This window comes from Myotis daubentonii, chromosome 3, assembly GCF_963259705.1.
Source record: "Myotis daubentonii chromosome 3, mMyoDau2.1, whole genome shotgun sequence".
Lineage (NCBI taxonomy): Eukaryota > Metazoa > Chordata > Mammalia > Chiroptera > Vespertilionidae > Myotis > Myotis daubentonii.
The window spans coordinates 216,314,269-216,332,489 of NC_081842.1; the positions used below are offsets into that span (position 1 = coordinate 216,314,269).

The following is an 18,221-nucleotide window of genomic DNA, read 5'->3' on the forward strand; positions in this document are numbered from 1 at the left end:
CTCTCCTCTCGGAAGAAATCAAAGATGTTTCCGCATGTGTCAACTTCCAATTAAAAATCAAATGGGACTCTCCCCACTGGAAATAACACTTTAAAGATAAGTGCAAGATGCATTTTTAAAAACCACATTTTTAACAACTATAGGTCAGGGTGGCAAAGCAATTCAATGGAGAAAGCAAGCCTTTCAACAAACACTGCCAGGACACCTGGCCATCCTCAAGCACAAGAATGAAGTCAACGCCCTACCTCACACCACATATAAAAATTAAAACAGATCAGCCCAGGCCGAGTGGCTCGGTTAGTCGGAGCGTTAACCTGTCCATCCAAAGGTTGTGGGTTCAATTCCTGGTCAGGGCACATACCTAGGTTGCGGGTTTGACCCCCCCCAGTCGGGGTGCTTACAGAAGGCAACTGATTGATGTTTCCCCCTCTCTCTCTTTTTCTCCCTCTTCCTCTCTTTAAAATCAATAAAAAACCATATATAAAGATCAAAGACATAAATGTAAGAGCTGAAACTAAAAAAAAAACCCACAACTCTTAGAAAACATAGAGGTGACTCTTCCTATCCTCAGATTTGACAACTGTTTCTTAGATATTACATCAAAAGCAAGAAACCAAGGAAAAAAACAGATACTGTAAATTGGACTTCATCAAAATTTAAGGCTGATTCCAAGGATGTCACAAAGAAAGTGAAAAAGACCACTCGCTGAAGGGGAGGACATATTTGGAAATCATCATTCTACACTAATAAAAGAGAAATATGCAAATTGGTGTTACTCTGCCACGCCCACCAGCCAATCAGGATGAGTATGCAAATCAACACAACAAATATGGTGGCTAATTTGCATATGCAGGCGCTGAGTGAAGACTGAAGAGGCTTGGCTTATCCGCTGCAGCCGGAACAGAGAAGCCAAGCCTCGCTGCAGCTGGAGCGGAGAAGCCTAGCCTTGCTGCTGCGGCCACAACTGAGAAGCCAAGCCTTGCCGCTGCGGCCCGACCAAAGGCCTGGGTCCCAGGTGCCGGAGGAAAACTGGTGCTGGCAGCCAGGGGAAGGAAGGCCTACAGAGCCAGAATCTTTGTGCAATGGGCCTCTAGTATATATATAAAAGCCTAAGCGACCCTTCGTCTGGTAGCTATGATGTGCACTGACCACCAGGGGGCAGATGCTCAATGCACAGGCATGGAAACATGGAACAGACTGATGGATCTCAGAGGGAAGGGAAGAGATTAACCAAAGATCTTATATGCATACTAGAGGCCCGGTGCACAAATTCTTGCACTGGGCCAGTTTCAGCCCGATCCCCACAGGCCAGGCTGAGGGCTCCCACTGGTGCATGAATCCTTGCACTGGGCCTCTAGTATATCTGATAAGGGACATGTATCTAGAATATAAAAAGAATTTTTACAGCTCAAAAGTAAAAAGGCAAATAACCCCCTTTTTTAAAAGAATGGACAAAGGATCTAAAGAGACATTTCTCCAAGGAAGACATACAAATAGTCCATAAGCACGTGAGAACATACTCAACGTCATTATCAATGGGGAAATGCAAGTCAAAACACAGGGAGACACCACTTGACACCCACTGGGATGGCTAATAAAAAAGACCGACAACAACAAATGCTGACAAGGACGTAGAGCAATCGAAACCCTCACACCCTGCCGGTGGGAATGTAAAATAGTCTGTCAGTTCCTCAAAAGGTTAACCAGTTAACTGCCACGTGTCCGACACGGAAACCATACCCACACGCCACGATCTTTTGAATTTAATTACGTCTATAGATGCTTATGGCGTACCAAGGGTTACTCATAGAGTTACCATAAGACCCCTCCTAGGCATGTGCCTGCGAGAAATGAACACATATGTCCGTCCAGATGGACATTTCCTTGGCAATAAAATGCAATGAACCGATAGATGCACCAACATGGATAGACCTTGAAGGGCCCAGGCCTGGGCTCTACACTAACTACCTGGGGGGCCAGCTTCTTTCCCTTCCTGTGCCTCAGTTTCCTCCTCTGTGAATGAGGTCTGAGGCCGTGCTGATGTGGTCCTGGGCATGTGCAGCGTGACCTGACACAGCAAGCGCCCTGTGCTCCGGCTGCAGGGACTCTGCATTTGAGATGACCCGTCCTGTGCATGCGGCTGCACGCGTGAGCCCAGGCGGAACCAGCAGACGAACAGCCCACCCAACCCGCAGCTCAAGAAACGAGCGCAGACCTGTCACTTTGAGCCACTAAGCTCGGGGGTGGCTGGTGACGGAGGGGTCAGTGGTGTGGGGGCCGTGGGAGGAAAGGTGTTCGCTACCAGGGCAAAGCGGGCGGGCATGATTGGTGCTGCCTGGGGCAGCTGCCAGCTCTGACGTGCGGGAAGGAAGAGATGCGTTGGACCACCGGCTGAGAACGTGGGGAACTCTCTGAGGGACACGATGCAGAAAGAGAATTGGAAGGAGTTGGGTGAAAACATCGTGCCCTCATTCTCCCTAGTGGCTCACACAGGCCCAGTCACCCCTTTGCTGCCCCCGGTCTGCATGCACGCGAGACCAGCAGTCGCCAACCTTTCGGACCTCACGCGCCACCAGTGCTCCGCAGACCACCGGTTGGCGACCGCTGCGCCGGACGACAGAATACAGGCCAGTCTCTGCACAGGAGGCCCTGCTCTCAGGGGCAGCGGGGTCACAGGTGGGCAGCCCAACCTCCCAGGAAGTGGTCCTGCTTGGCCATAACACACCCAGTGGGCTTCGGCGTCTGACGGCCCTGAGAGTGACTCCCTAGCCCTGTGACACAGGACAAGTCACCTGGCCTCTGAGACTCAGGTTCCTCCTCAGTGAAACGGGGATGGAAACATCTGGAAACATGGGGGGCATGGCACTGGCGTTTCACTGGCTGCATCACGTCCCAGTGAGGTATCTGTGGATCTCACCGCTTGGGGCCCAGAAGGTGTTAGCACCTCATCTTAGCTACACCATAGGGCGAGGTGACTTAGTCCACACCTGGGCCGACAGAGCCAGCAAAACTGCCGCGGAAGCCCCAGGCTGGGTGTCTGAGTTTCCGGCTCCCCCCCATGGAGTCTCGGAGGGCAGGCTGGGCCTTGGGAAAGCCCTCACAATAGTGATGAGGGCCCCTCAGGCAGGACGCCTCACTTTTCGAGAACAGCTCTGTGATAGGCTGGATGATGTCTTACCCAAACCCCTATGCTGAAGCCCTGACTCCCAGCACCTCGGAATGTATCGGGAGATGGGGCTTGTAAAGAGGAGATGCATATGAGGCGGGAGGGTGGGTCCTAACCCAAGCTGACTGGTGTCCTGGTAAGAAGAGGACATGTAGACACAGAGGAACACCAGGGTTGTGCATGCACATGGTGCATGCAAGTGCACATACACATACACACACACACACACACACACACACACACACACACACGAAAGACCATGTGAGGACACGGTGAGAAGGTGGCTGTCTGCAAGCCAAGGAGAGAGCCCTCAAGAAAAACCAAACCTGCCAACACCTTGATCTTGAACTTCCAGCCTCCTGAACTGTGAGGAATGAATGCCTGTTGTCTGAGCTGCCTGGTCGGTGGCATTTTGTGGTGGCCGCCAGAGCTGACTGAGATTAGCACCTTCTTCTAAGCGCGGCTCCCCCATGTCCACACACCTCTGCCTGGCTAGGGGCTCCCAGACCCTCATGTGCAGAACTCAGGAGCCTCCATGGCTCTGGTTCGAGGCCCCTCTTGCCAAGTCAGGGCCCAAGCCCCCCTGGAGCCCGCTGGAGAGGAACTCAGGAAGCGCCGGCACTGGGGTCTGAGAGCATCAAGGGGCCCACGGGGCTGTCGGTGGCCTCTCCACGAGGCAGGAAACCCCGAGAGCCGTTGGAGAGGTCGCGTGTGCACCGCGCCCAGCGGAGTGACGCCTGGGAAGGGTGCGCACTCAGAACGCGCTCACTGAGACGGCACTGCGTGCTTCCCCGCGAGGCCGACACCGTTTTCTTAACGCGGGAATCTGAAAGATACATGAGTGAATGCGCTGCCCCCTGGGTGACGACAGAGCCAATGACCCAATGTGTACGCAGAAAACCACTTGGAAATCACCGAACTGGCAGTTCTGCCACCAACACCAAAGCTCGTGCCCCTGTGGCAGGAGCTGGGAAGTGCCCCTTTCAGGGGAGCCAAGGGCTGGGACCTGGGAATCATAATGACTGAGGTCAGGAGGGAGGAGCTGCCTGTCACTCAAGTCATCAAGTCGTCTCTCTTGGACACCCAGGGTCACTTTCTGCCATGGCCCCCCACAGTGTGGCCAGGACCCCCGCACAGGACGGTAGCTCACTGGCGTCGGGACCAGTGACGTCGAGGGATCTGAGAAACACCCCCGTGTCCTAGAGGAGCCCCCTGGGACGCTGTCTCAGAAACACAGCCCCGCCCCCGATCCGCTGGGATTTAATGCACTTTCAAGTAACTGACAGTAACGCCAGGGCTGTTCCCCAGATGTCAAAGGAGCACCCGCTCCCTGTCCTGCTGGAGCCACGTGAAGGCCACGGAGGAACGAGGTCTGCAAGTACCATTGGGGAACCGCAGGCTCGCGCCCAAGCTCCTGCTGCCTTTCAAGGATCTCGTCACACATGCATCAGCATGACCCTGGGGGCTTCAGGGCATCAGGCCGGCCCCTAGGCCAGCAGGATGGGGCTGGGGGGCTGCTACACAGCACTTCTGCACAGGGCGTGCTGGGAGCGGCACTGAGCGAGCTTCCACTGGCTTCAGCTACTCCCGTGGCCCAGCCAGGCCTTCCGATTCGCCATAACCCTCATCAAGCATATAGAATTGGAGCATGGGTGCATTGTTTATGCCCTGAGAACCACACTGAATTGTTAGCATCACAGAAGACGCCGAGTGCTGCGTCTACGTCTTCCCTTCTCTTACAGGTGAATTATTGAGCAGAAATGCTCTTGCCCTGGTCCCCTCCCTGGCGGCTCTGAGATCCCCGTGTGCGCCCAGCTGGTCGCATTGCAAGGTGAGCCCCCTTCGCACGGGTGTTGGGGGATGGGGAGGGCAGCCCTGCTGGAAGAGGGGGCACTGGTTCTGGGGCTTCCTCCAGGCTCCCAGGCCCCAGCATGGGAGAGGGCGGGGAGACGGGACAGAGGGAGGAGAGGCCGAGTGGAGCTGCGCATGACCCTGCAGCCGAAAACGGACCCAAAGGAGAGCTCTCAGGGAGGAGGAACAGGCCGGAGCCAGGGGGGCCGTCTGAGGATGGAGTTGGTTTACCGAGTGAGCGCCAGGCGCTGTGGCGCAGGTGAGCAATTCAGAGAGGTAATTGCAACAGTTTGTTAAGAGAATAACCGTGGCCGTCAGAGCCGCCTGGAATTTCTCATTTGATTTCACATTTGGGCAGACTGATCTGCAATTCAGTTAATTTCACATCTCTGCCCAGGAACTCTGGGACTTTGCACAGTGTTCTCTGCAGAAGACAAAGCATTCACCCACCCCGTTGACTTTTCCCTCCCTTTCCAGCTCCAGGGGAGCTCTCTGTTCTCAGCAGGTGGCCCCTTAAAAGCGCTGACGGCAGCCCGCCCTGGGCACCTCGAATAAAGGAGGTTGGGGCCAAGCTTCTGCATTCTTGTCTGGGGTCATTTGACTGAAACCTGTCCAGTGACGGGGATGCCAGAAGGAGGCGATGGTGCCGGGTCCAATTTGGACACCCTCCCCAGTCTGGTTCTGACATCAGGGATGCCCCAGCCCTTTAAAGCTGCAATCAGTTAGCAGTGAGGACAGTGGTCACAAAGACACCACTGGCTGTCCATCCATCCGTATGTCCATCCATCCGTCCGTCTGTCCATCCATCCATGCATCCATCCATCCACCCACCCGTCTATCCCTTGAGAAGCATTTATTGAGCACCTATTGTGTTCCTGGCCTCTTGGGACACATTGATAATTAAGACTAAAGTGCTCAGCCTCAGGACTCTGCATAGTCCCTCCTTTGTCAATTTCATCCACACCTCTTGACCCATTTCATCCGATGCCATCTCCCTGCAGGCGCCACAGACTTCTCTCTCCTGCCCCTGTGCTTCTCCGATCTCTGGAGCCTAGACTCTGCATAGTCCCTCCTTTGTCAATTTCATCCACACCTCTTGACCCATTTCATCCGATGCCACCTCCCTGCAGGCGCCACAGACTTCTCTCTCCTGCCCCTGTGCTTCTCCGAGCTCTGGAGCCTAGGTCCACACAGCTGCCATTGGATTTTCACGGGGGGGTGGGGGGTGGGGGTCCCAAAGGTCCTTCAAACTCCACCCAACTCGTGGCTGGTCCTCTCTGTCTCTAACCCACCTACAAGCCTACTGGCGCCACCTCCTAAATGCCTCTTGCCTGTCCCCTCTCTCCAGAACCTCCAGATCCAGCAGCATCTCCGCCCGTAGGGCTAACTGGTCTATCCCACTGGCTCCGGCCCCCGTCCATCCATTCTCCATGCGGTGGCCAAGGGCACCTCTCAAAATGCCAACCTGGCCACGTCACCGCCTCCCAAACCCTCAGTGCCTGCCCTCTCCTTGGGGATAAAGCCGGGGCCACAGGGTCCGTACCTGAGTGTCCCTCTAACCTGCCCGGCCTCCCTCTCCCCCTCCCTGGCCCTCACGGGCTCCGTTCCGCCACAGAGCTCTCTGCGCTTGCTGCTCCCTCTGCCTGGAATGCTCTGCCTCTCCTCTTCCTGGAGGGAACTTCCGCTCCTCCTTCGGATGGCAGCTTTAGGCTCCATGTCCTCAGGCTCCCTCCAAGACCTGCCTAGGACCTGCCCCTTCCCCGCTTTGGGATAAGGTGTCCACGTGCTTCTCTGTGCAAAGGCTTGGGGGTCAGGTCTGACTTTCCCTCCCCTGGGTGGGGAGCTGGGGGAGCTCAAGAACCCCCTCTGTTCTTATTCATCTATTTTGAGTCCAGCTCTGAGCCCAACGCCTGGCACCTAACCTCCATGAACGGCGTGACTAAGCGCTCACAAAGAGAACCTTGCTAGTGGGGGAACTGACGGAGTGGATGGGGAGGCCAATGAGAAAGAAGGCGCCCGGCATGTGGGGGGTGGGGTGAGGGGGAGTCAGCTTTCACAGTGGCCTCTGGGGCCTCAGAGTGGACATTTTCAAGAGCAGGACTTCTCTAAAACCCGGGGAGCCAGAGAACAGCATGTGCAAAGGCTCAGAGGAAAGAAGCAACATGGTATGTCTGGGAAGCCCTGAGGCCTTTAGTGGAGTGAAGCGAAGAGCATTGTGCAGAGGGAGGTGGGGGAGGCAGAGCCACCGATGGGCTGAGAAAGATGGGCGAGGTCAGCTCATAAAGCTCTGTATTCCATCCGGAGACTCAGCGTTCACCCCGACCTGCCCACAGAGCAGATGCCCCTGCCCCTGCCCCCCCAGCAGCCCTGTGTGTCCCTCTCACAGTCCTCAAAACCCGGGTTATAGGCGCTGGTGCTCTGGCCCGTCTCTCCTAGTGGATAGCACCTAGCGCAGCGCCCGGCACACCTGGGCGCCCATCAAACCTTCCTGATCCATCAGTGACGTGCAGCAGGGAAAGGATTGGGGCCCCCCAGCCCAGGTATGAGACGACAGAAGCCCGAGACAGGAAAATGGCAGAGGGACCGGCAGGAGGAAGCCCTGTGGGGTTTGAAGGCCTGAATTTGTGAAGCGGGGACAGGGCCACGGGGAAGGGAGAGGCAGGGGCAAGGGATGCCTCTAGATGAGAGGCCAGCTCAGACACGGCACAGCTGTAGCAGTAGCACAGGCTCAGAGGAAGATGCATGCGGAGGTCAAGGTCAGGCGGATGGGCCAGGCCACCGGGTCTGAGAGTCTGTGTCACCTGCTTGCTGTTGTCTGAGAGGCTCATCTGTAGAATGGGGACCGCGTGGGCTGCTGAGCCAACAAGCACCTCCCACATGGGTGCAGTTTGGTGCCGCGGTTAATGACTCGAGACGTCGCCAGCTCTTCTACATGTGTGCTCCCCTGAAGGGGGCGAGGTCTGGGGCAGAGTCCCTGCTCATGTCCCCGGAGAAAGGACACCCCTTCGCCCACCTGCTGACGCCGCGAGGGGCGTGGAGCGCAGGGTGGGAGCCAGTCTGTCGGTGCGAACAGTCCCGCAGTCAGGACAGGCGGACATCGACCAGCAAAGGACCCACAGTCCGCCATCCAGGGGCCAGGCTGGCTCCTCTCAGCCCCGTGTCCTGGCTTCCGGGTGTCGGTGGTGCTGAGTGCGCTGGGGATGGGGAAGGGGGCAGAAGGGAGGGCAGCATCCCGAACTAAGAGTCAGGAGGGGCTTCTGTCCTGATTCAGCGAAGGTGGGGACCACGCTACCCTCTTCTTGGGGCGCGGGCCCTTCTGGGAGGACGAGCAGGGCGACGAGGAGACAGCGGAGTTTCCCTCCAGTCCTAACTCTGGAGGCTCTGAGTTCGTTTCCGGTGGATGACTAGTGCCACCCGCCGCGGCCTTTTCACACGGCAGCCGCTTCTCCTATTGAACACGGAGCACGACACGACCTGCCTGTGCCTCTTCCCCGGACAAAGGGCTCTGCATCCAGTGAAAGCGCTGCAGGCCGCTGCGCGGGGCGATTTTCAACGTCCTGTTGTCACGAGGGAGGGGTGCAAGGTCGCTAGGCTGCTTGGAAAGGATGAGAAACGTGTGTGTTTTTAGGAGCTTTTACAAGGAGAGGCCTCTGCATGGCCCCGCCAGGGCCTGCTCTGCCTCCTCAGTCCCCAGTGGCCAGCGTGGAGCTGGGTGGGGCGGGAGGTGTCTCCCCTCACGGGGTCTGGGACCCGGGGCGCTTCCTCCTGGAGGCCCAGCCCTGCTCTGCCCCAGCCCCCTCCTTGCTGCCGAGGCTCTGGGTCTGGAGGCCTCAGACCACTGCGGCGCTCCCCCCGCTGGGTACACAGATGGGCACCTCCATTCTTTCCAGGGAGGCCCCTTTGGGAGCCAGGCCCTGGGAGAGGCTCAGGGCGCCAGCAACACGGGGCCTGGCCTGGCAGCGTCCCCCCCTGCCCGTCTCCCGGGTCTCAGTTTTGCCGGAGGCTTTTCTTCGAGGCTCCCTCCTTCTGAAGGCAGCTGACCTGGGCCCACACACTGCGGCAGGAAGATGGCGTCCGGCGTCAAACGCCAGAGCGAGTGGCATCGCCCAGGCGGGCAACTGGCCGTCTCGTCTCCCAGCCCGTCCGCAGGGTTGGTTCCTGCATCCATGGCAACCAGACAGCAGTCTCCAGGGGCTGACATCCACACAGCATTGGAGGGCGAGGCCCAGTCTGTTCCTGTTTGAGGGCTCACCCCTGGCTCCTGCACGCCAATGGGGAGCAGAGGGAGCGTTTTATCTGGGCGCTGGAGCAGGGCGGGAGTCCCCGAGCCTGGGGTGGAGCCGTCTTCCTGGGCTGCGGGCCTATCAGAGGTTGGGCGGGAGAAGCAGGCCCAGGTCCGGTCCTCTCGCTGCAGGAGGTGGGGCCGAGGTGGTGGAGACACGGGATCTGCTGGGCCGGGTGAGTCTGCGAGGCTCCTGGTCCTTCCTATGGGCCCAGCCGGGGGCTGGCACGGCTCTGAGCTCACAGACAGGCTGGGCACCATCTTATCCGGAGTTTACGGCCGCTTCTCGGGTTCTCCAAACTCACGCTGCTCCCTCTGGCCTCGGTCTTCCAACGTGCGCCTTCCTTACGGGAATGCTGTGCCCCCTCTCCTGGCGTCTGCCACGGCTGCTGTGCCCCCTCTCCTGGCGTCTGCCACGGCTGCTGTGCCCCCTCTCCTGGCGTCTGCCACGGCTGCTGTGCCCCCTCTCCTGGCGTCTGCCACGGCTGCTGTGCCCCCTCTCCTGGCATCTGCCACAGCTGCTGTGCCCCCTCTCCTGGCGTCTGCCACAGCCTTTTCCTCGAAAGGCCCCTCCCTAGCCTGGCCGGGGTCCGAGTCTCCTTCCTCCCAGCCGCTGGCTGCTGCTCCTCAGCCATTTTGCCACCCCTGTTCTGTTTGACATGCAAATACTGGGGAGCCCGTGGCTCCCTGCACCCCTCCCCTCCTTTACCTGATTCTCTCACGGAACAAGCACAGTTAGACTTCAAATTCCACCTCTGAGCTCAGGACTCCCATATTTTATTTCCGTTCTGGGCCTCTCCTTGGCCTGCAGACTTTCAAACCCAACCATGTACCTGGTGACGCTGATAAGGCCACCAACCGAGACAGGACCCAACCAAACTCTGGATTCCCTGCCTCCCCAACTTGCTTCTCCAGCTCCTCCATCTCAGGACATGGCCCATCCACGGACCCCAGCTGTTCCAGCCCCGCACCTGGGCACGCCCATCCCCCGTCCTCATCCTCCACACTCAGCACCAGCCCCACTGTGACCCGGCCTCCAGACGCCTCCCACGGTCTCTTGGGCTCACCATGACCAGCCCCTCTGGAGCCGCCATCACCTCCCGCCTGCGTGGTGCCATTCATTGGTGCTGGGAGGTGGGAGGAGTGAGCAGGGGTCTCAGGGAGGCATCCATTCTCCATGCAGCCCGGGGGCTTGAACACACCTGAGGATGCCCACTCCCCTGCTCAGAACCTGCCGCGGCCCCCCATTTTATCCTCAGGATAAACCCAGCTCCAGGCCGTGGCGGGCGGGGCAGGGGCCCCTTTTTCTTCGCTGTGCCTCCCAGACTCGCTCGGCTGCAGTGCCCCCTCAGCGCCCCCAGCACACCTGGCTCCTTCCCTCTCTGGGGACGTAGCGCTTGCTCTTCCCTCTGCCTGAATGTGATCTTAGCGGCCAGCTCCTTCCTGTCATCATCTTCCCACAGAGGCCTCCTCTGACCCCCGACCTCAGGGGGCCACCTGGCACCCTCTGCCAGGCCACCCCTCCTCAGCGCCTGAGAGTTGCCAGGAGAACAGAGAGGATAAAGGTCCCGGAGCCGGGGCAGCTCCTGGTGCCCTGGATGGACGACAGGAGAACCCATGGCCTGGCGGCAGGAGACTGGCTGGGACGTGTGAGTTGGGCTGAATGCAGGGGCACAGGATGGAGAGAAGCGGGGAGTTAGGGAGAGAACCCAGGGGGGTGCCGGGAGGTGGGGAGGAGTGAGCAGGTGGGGGATGAGCCTGGTTCTCTGGGTGGGGCTGCCCACGGAGGTGTGGACGCTGCAGATGCCGGGGTGGGGGTGGGGGGGACAAGGACTGGTGAGTTCGCCGCCGCCCCCCAGCCCCCCCCCGCCCCCGCCCCAGCACTCTGTCTCGCCGGGAGGAGCCCGCATCGCTGTGCAGCAGGCAGGCGGCCCTGGGTCTGAGGAGAGGTACAGGGAGGGGGTATCGGGTACCTTCACCTGGACACTCAAAGGTAGAGAGTCGGGGGGCAGGGATGAGCCCTCAGGGGGAGTGGGCAAGGGGAGAGCAGGCCAGGGAGGCTCACTGGGGCCCGCGGGGCACCCACTTGACTTGGGGACTGTTAGCACCTCTGACCTGGCCACCCGGCCCCTTGTGATGCCCTCGGACCCCAGGCTCTGCGACTCCACCCTCTCCGGGGTCCCTTTGACTCCTGTGGCTGCCCCTTCCCAGTCTCCAGCACCAGCTCCTCCTTCTGGAATGTTCTGTTAACGCGCATGTGGTCAGCTCTCTCCTGGGCCACCCTCTTCTCCCCCGGCCTCAGAATGGAACCTTATTTGGAAGTAGGGCCATTAATGAATGAGTTACAGACTGAGCTAGCTAAGAGGGTTCCTGCTGGACTGGGCCTCACCCAGTGACCAGCATCCTTATCAGAAGAGAAAATAGAGACCCACAGCGGGAGGATGTCTATGATGATGGAGGCAGACACGGCAGTGATGTCCCCACCGCCGAGGGCGGCCAGGGCTGCGGAGCCGCCAGGAGCCAGAGAGGCCAGAGGGACCCTCCCTCTCTCCCCGGAGCTCAGAGGCGCCCCTGAGGCACCTGGGCTGGGCCTCCCGCCGCCAGGCCTGCGCGGTAACACACTCCCGAGGCCGCGAGTGCGCAGCCCTTTGTCACAGCCGCCCCAAGAAGCCACGTGAAGGGCAAGGACGAGTCGGTTGCTAGCGACCACAGTGGGTCCTGCGTCACTTCCAGGTGAGCCGCCTGACCCCCAGGTGGCGGGGCCGTCCCCCAAGGCAGCCAGGTCTCCCGCACTCGGGGCCACCCCCCTGGCGTTTACCCGGCGTCCTGCCCCCACAGCCAGGATGAGGCCACCTCGGCATCTGCTCCTCGCGCCTCTCCTGTCAGAGCGCCATTTGTCACTGCTGCAAGGAGGCGGCGAGGCCACCCCAAGGTGACCCCTCCCGGCCACCCAGAGCAGCTCCAGACAGAGCCACATGGCGTGGCCCCAGCTGCAGGGTGAGGTGCTCCCCCGGGGGCCCCCTAGGTCTGTGACTCAGGATAGGCCCCCCCCCCCCCCGAGCCCACGGTGATGCGGGCCCCACGGAGCAGGGCATGCTTCCGAGGAGGAAGCCTGCGCTGGGACAGGGCCCGGCTGGGCGGCTGCAGCTCAGAGGGCGGTGAGGCTGCCCTTGGGCTCCCAGGCCCAAGTGTGAGGCTGGTCAAACCAGCTTCTCCCCCGCCATCCCGCCTCTCGGGTCACCGCGGGGCCGGGAAACACTCAGAGACCCAGGAGCTCACCGCCTCCGCGTGCCCCAGGCCCACGGCAGGCGGCCGCCCCCTTCTAACGGACAGGGACGCCCCCTATGTCACTGCTTCTCCCACGTCACCTCCAAAGTGCTCCCAGATGCAAGAGAGGGTGGGTCCTCGGCTTTGACTGAGGGTGCAAGTCAAGGCAGCTCTGCAAAGTCAAGACTATTCAAGGATGCCGGCGCCTTCTCTTAAAAACGCCGGTGAATTCTGTCTTCTGGTCCATGACACAAGCTGCCTTTGCTTCGGCGAAACGGTGGCATTTACATGATTTACAACCAAATGACGGAATCTCCGTCCCTCCCCCACATCATCTGGTCAACGTGACGCTCCTGGCATGTGTTCCGGGTCCTGTGCGTTCTCCCCTGTGGACCGCTGAGGACACCACGGGCTGAGAGGGTGATGGGAGGGGGCTGGCAGGTCGCGGAGGGCGGGAGCCAGGCCAGGAGGAGCAGCGCGGGGCACCCGAGCTGAACGCCCCGAGTGTCAGCAAGGGAGGGGGACCGTCCTCTCCTGATGCCACTGGGCCGCACCCTGGTCTCTGGGTCAGTGTGTGGTCTCTGCGCCTGGCGGGGGGAGCTGCTGTTAGACACCAGCCTTCGGGGGCGAGGCAGGCAGGACCAAGGCCATGTGCCAGGGACAGGCAGCTTGGGACTAGGGAGGCGGAGCTGGGAACCACCCAGCTGCATGTCTTCCGTCTGCCTGACCAGAGGGCCCAGCAGGGAGGCCAAATCTTACTTTTCCTTCTCTCTCTCTCTCTCTCTCTCTCTCTCTCTTTAAATATCACCCAAGGATATTTTTCCATTGGTTTTTAGAGGGATTGGAAGAGAGAAGGAAAAATAGAGAGAAATATCGATGTGAGAGAAACACATTGATTGGTTACCTCCTGCATGTGCCCGGACCAAGGCCCAGGCCGGGGAGGAGCCTGCAACGAGGTACGTGCCCTTGACCAGAATTGAACCCAGGACCCTTCGGTCTGCAGGCTGACACTCTACCCACTGAGCAACACTGGCTAGGGTGCTTTTCCTCCTCTTCACCTCCTCAGATGGGAGCAAGGCCCGGTCTTCTGGGACATCTAACCGGAGCCAGGCTGTCCCTGAGATCAGCTGACCAGATAAGCTCCTCTGGCCCCAGCTGGAGGGGCACTGCCCAGGCAGCTGCTCTACCCTGAGGCCTTGGCAGGCACCTGGGTGAGGTGTGAGCTCCTGTCCCTGATCTCCCCTCTGCCTGGGATGACAAGGCCCCTCCCAGATCCAGGGTCAGCAGGAGGCCTGCCCAGGTGGCCACTGGCTGAACCCCAGAAAGCTGCCTCCACACCTCACTCCAGGCCTCTCACCCGGGCAGGAGGCTCAGCTGCCCACAAGCAATTGGAAAGAGTCTAAGTGTAAGCAGCTTAGTGGAGCTCTGAGATGGGGGTCCGCGGGGTAGGGGCCGGGCCAGCCCTGGAGGGACTCAGTGGCTGTGAGATCAGGCACAGGGCACCAGAGGTTCCACTCACCTCTCTTCCAGGGACAGGGGTCACCGAAAGCTGCCCTCGGCCAGCTGTGGGCCTGCCCCACCCCCTCCGCTCCAGAGCCCAGTGTGGGCCGCCTGGTTTATTCTCTTTGCAAACCCAGGCAGGACCGTCTAAACAGGCAGCACATCTTCTCTGCGCTCAGCACTGCCCTGGCGGTCTGTATCCGCAGGACCCAGAGCAGACAAGTGACATTTCCCAGAGTCCCTCCCCAAACCGCCTCCCGGTTACACCCTGCTGCCTGGCTGCCTCTGTCCTGGGAGAGGCCCCCATTACGTCACCAAACGCATGCTGGGTCCTGGTGCAAACGGCCTGGGGAAGTCTGTTCCCCATCTGGATCTCCGGGGGAGGAGACGGTGAAAACTGTAGCTCCTGGAGTGCTCCGTGTCTTGGTCCCCCTCCCCGCTTCCTGGGTGCTCCTTCCTGTCCCCTTCAGCCTGGCTGATGCCTGCACAGGGCCGAGGTCTCAGCGAGGGCCACCGCCTCCAGAACCCTTCCTGACCACTGGGCTGGATTAAGTTCTGTTTTTCTGTGCCGCCAGGGACGCACCCATTCATTCCCGCAAGCATTCACCACACACAATGCTGTGGCCCACAAGTGCGCACCAGCCTGTGCGAGGCAGGGCCCGGGCCCTCTAGAGCTCACACTGGGGGTGGGAGAAGCAGGAGAAGTCCTCTGGGTCTGGGGACACGCTGCAGCTCCTGTGACCCAGAGGGCGGAGCCCCCCAAGGTCGGCCTGGAACCAGCTAGATGGCTGCAGCGCTGGGCCCCCCCTCTTCACTCCTCCCCCATTTCTTTGCTCTGTCTCTGCCGGGTGCCTGGTTGGCTGCACCCAGCTGAGACTTGGGGGACGTCCCCCACCAGGCTGGCTGCTCAGACAAAGGCTGTGTCCAGGGTCAAAGGCTGCACCCTGGCTGCTGCCATTGCGGGATTCTCTGTGCACTGCCCCTCCCCCAGGCTTTACTCTGCAAACAAAGCCACTTAAAGAAATCAAACGAAGGCAGACATTTTCTTCCCCAAATGGGCGTGGGGGGCAAGGAGCGTCCCTAGGATTGAGAGCGGGGCTGCTGATGGAGGGAAACAAGGGCTGAGCTGGCGAGAGCGCGCGGCTGTGCGGTCACTGCCCGTCCCCAGGCTGGGAGGCTGGCCCTCCCTCCGCGGGCCCTGCCGCAGTCCCTCCCGGCGGCGCGGCTGCAGCTGCTGGCCAGGCGCTGCATTACACTGCACTGCAGCTGTGCCGGGCGGGGTACAGGCTACATGTGTGTGTGCATGTGCATGTATGTGCGCGTGTCCATGCACGTGTGTGCACACACGTGCCCCTGCGCGCTCCCGAGCTCCGGGCTGAGAGTCCCAGTTTGCTCGGTGCTGCAGTCCCTCGCCCCCGCCCCTTCCCATCAGCACCTCCCAGCTCTCGGGAAGACTGCCTAGCAACCAGGGGGCGGGGCAGGAGGGGCTGAGGAAAGGCTGCAGGAGGGGAGAGGCGGGGAGAGGCTGGCTTCTGATAGGCTCCTTGCAGCATTCCCCCCTCCCCAGTGGTCCCTAGGGCCCTGTCGTGGTGCTGCGGTTCTGTTCTAACCGCCTCCCCCCTCGCCGCCCCCCCCCCCGCCCCTGGTATTATTTATCAGGCTGGGGAAGGGCTGGGAAAATGATCCTTGGGTGGATCAGTCACTGTGTTCACCCGTTCAGGGAACAAAAGGAGAGAGGGATGTCACTGCTCTCCCACGCAGGGTGGGTCTCAGGTGCCTCTGTCCTGGCCACCCTTCCCCTCCCGTTACTAGAAAGGACACCTGGCCAAGACCCAGGGAAAGGGACGCCCGGGGCCTTCAGGGCTGATCTGCTCTCTCCCCCTGCACGTCCCCTCCCCAATCCTGCCATCTGGCCTGTGGATTCTGCCAGGGCTGGGGGATGCTGATTGCAACTGGAGGCCAGAGCTCCGGGGCCCAGGGAGGGGGCTGCGGGAGAGCCGGCGCCCAGTTGGCAGCAGGCCCATCGCCCGGGGGTGGGCTGGTATGACCGAGGATCTGGGGTGTGTTGTCGGGAAGCAGTTAGGGTGGCTTCCTTCCCCGAGGCCTCCATCACAGCACCCCTCTCCCCCCTGCAGGCAACCGCCCCCTGCAGCTGGCTCCCGGGCTCCACGGGCCGCTGGTGTTCCCTGCGCTCCCAGGCACCACCTGGCTGAGATTTGGCTCTAAAGGACTCCATCTCCAAGGCAGGTCCTGCCTACACTGGTCCCAGCATCCTCCAGGCCACCTGGCGAGGGACCTGCTCACTCAGGGAGAGCCAGGGCTCGGTGGAGTTCCCTGCTCGCTTCCTACTTGTCCTGCAAAACTGAAACCGGATTTCCTGAGCCAGAGCCCCTGGTCAGCCTGCCCTTCTCTGTTACACCCTGCAGGCCATCCTCGCAGCTAGGGCTGGCTCAGCCTTAGCCAGGGCCGCTGCCAAGGCCGGCCTGGTGCTCCCAGGCAGCCACTGCCAGGGTGCAGATGCCCGCTGACCCACAGCCACCTCCCGGAACAGTTCAGAAGGTTCAGTGGCCAGGGTGGCTGCCAGGCACCCTATCACTGCTGGGCCGGGACTGGGACGAGGCTGAGGTTTGCACCCTGGGGGGCTCAGGAAAGCTGGCCAGGCATGTGCCGAGCCCAGACATCTGCCAGCAGCCGGCAGCAAGGGGAGTCTGGGGAGAGAAGGCGAAGGGCCTGTGGAGAGGGGGGTGCTCAGAAACTGACCCTGCAGCGGGCCCGGTCAGCTTAGCCAGGACCCAGCGTCTCGGGCTGGTGAGGGCTCCAGCTCCGTACCCCACAGACTGGCACTCTGCGGGCTGTCCTGGGACTGAGGTCACGTGCAGCCATCTCCCCCCCCCCCCCCCACCGCCGCCTCCGTCTGGGTGCAGAGACTATCGCCAGCACCCAGGCCAACCCCGGGCTTCTCCTCGGCACGTCCATGCCCGGAAGGGCAGGCCCGGCCCATCTTTGGCAGCTTCTCTGTGCGGAGGCCCTGGTGCCCCAGGGGGCACAGCTAACAGTCACCAGCCCCAGGAACACGGCCAGCAGCTCTCGGGGCCTGTCCTTGGCCAGCAAGTCCTGCCGCCCCAGTGGAGCCTTTGGGGGCTCCCTGGCCCACCCCCTCAGCCACGGTCATAATCCTGGGGTACTGCAGAGGCTCTCCAGGGCAGAGGGAAAGTAAAACCGGCCTGGACACGGGGGGCGGGTGTTCCGGGCGTCCCTGAGAAGGTTTGGCTCCTTACCGCTAAGAGGCAGGAGCTTTCACACACAACCTCGCTCGAGGTCCAGGCTTGGAACCTGAGAGCGGCCCAGCCCCACGCCTCGCCCAGCCTCCCACACGCTCTGTCTCTGAGCACTGGGGGCTGGATGGTGGCCTCCAGGTGCTTCAAGGGACAGCCCTGGGGGCAGCAGAGGGTGCTAGGACCCTGCTGCTCGGGGTCTGTCAAAGAAGGGCCTCGCAGTGACCAGGGGGCTTGTCTGGCCACTGGCCACTCGGATCCGCTGCCAGGAGTGACAGCTGCAGGCCAAGCTCACATGCTCCTTCTGTCCCTGGGAGACACCCACTGAGGGCAGAGACCCAGTCCGGCCTCCTGGAGTGGACACCCACTCTGGTCAGGACTGTGGACGCCCGGACACGTCCTCCTTTCCCACACCTGGTCCCCCGGTGTCCCTCTCCCACGGCGCCTGGCACAGTGACTGCGCGCTGCTCTTACCGTCTAGTGACAGCCAGTCATGCTGTGAGGAGGGGAGTGTGGGCAGGGCCCGCGCTTTGTACTCAAACACCACGGAGTTGGAGATGATCTGGTTGTTGAAGGCAACTTGTAGGGTCACGAGACCAGTGTCATGGGCTGAAAGAAAACAAAGAGCGGTCAGGAGGGGGGTGGGCGCCCTGCATCTTCCTCTCTAGGACCCTTTCCCGGGGAATCCCAGCGGTCCTGCTCCTCCCTGAGGCCTCAAGGCTGTGCTGCTGCTTCCAGGAGCCTTCCCTGGACCCTGGCTCAGCCAGGGGCCCGGATCACTCCACTCGCGTGTGTCATTGTCTCGGCTCCGTGTGTGTGAGTGAGTGAGTGAATGAATGAGTGAGTGAGTGAATGAGTGAGTGAATGAGTGAGTGAGTGA

General features: G+C 60.8%; 1 protein-coding gene across 9 annotated transcripts in view; it reads right to left on the bottom strand.

The window, feature by feature from the left end:
- Positions 1-18,221, bottom strand: part of CAMTA1 (calmodulin binding transcription activator 1) — a 683,296-nt gene that overhangs the window by 56,201 nt on the left and 608,874 nt on the right. For all 9 annotated transcript variants that reach the window (XM_059691394.1, XM_059691396.1, XM_059691393.1 and 6 more), the window contains one exon: positions 17,816-17,950. In XM_059691394.1, coding sequence (XP_059547377.1) covers positions 17,816-17,950 — 135 coding nt within the window. The remainder of the gene's footprint in view (positions 1-17,815; positions 17,951-18,221) is intronic.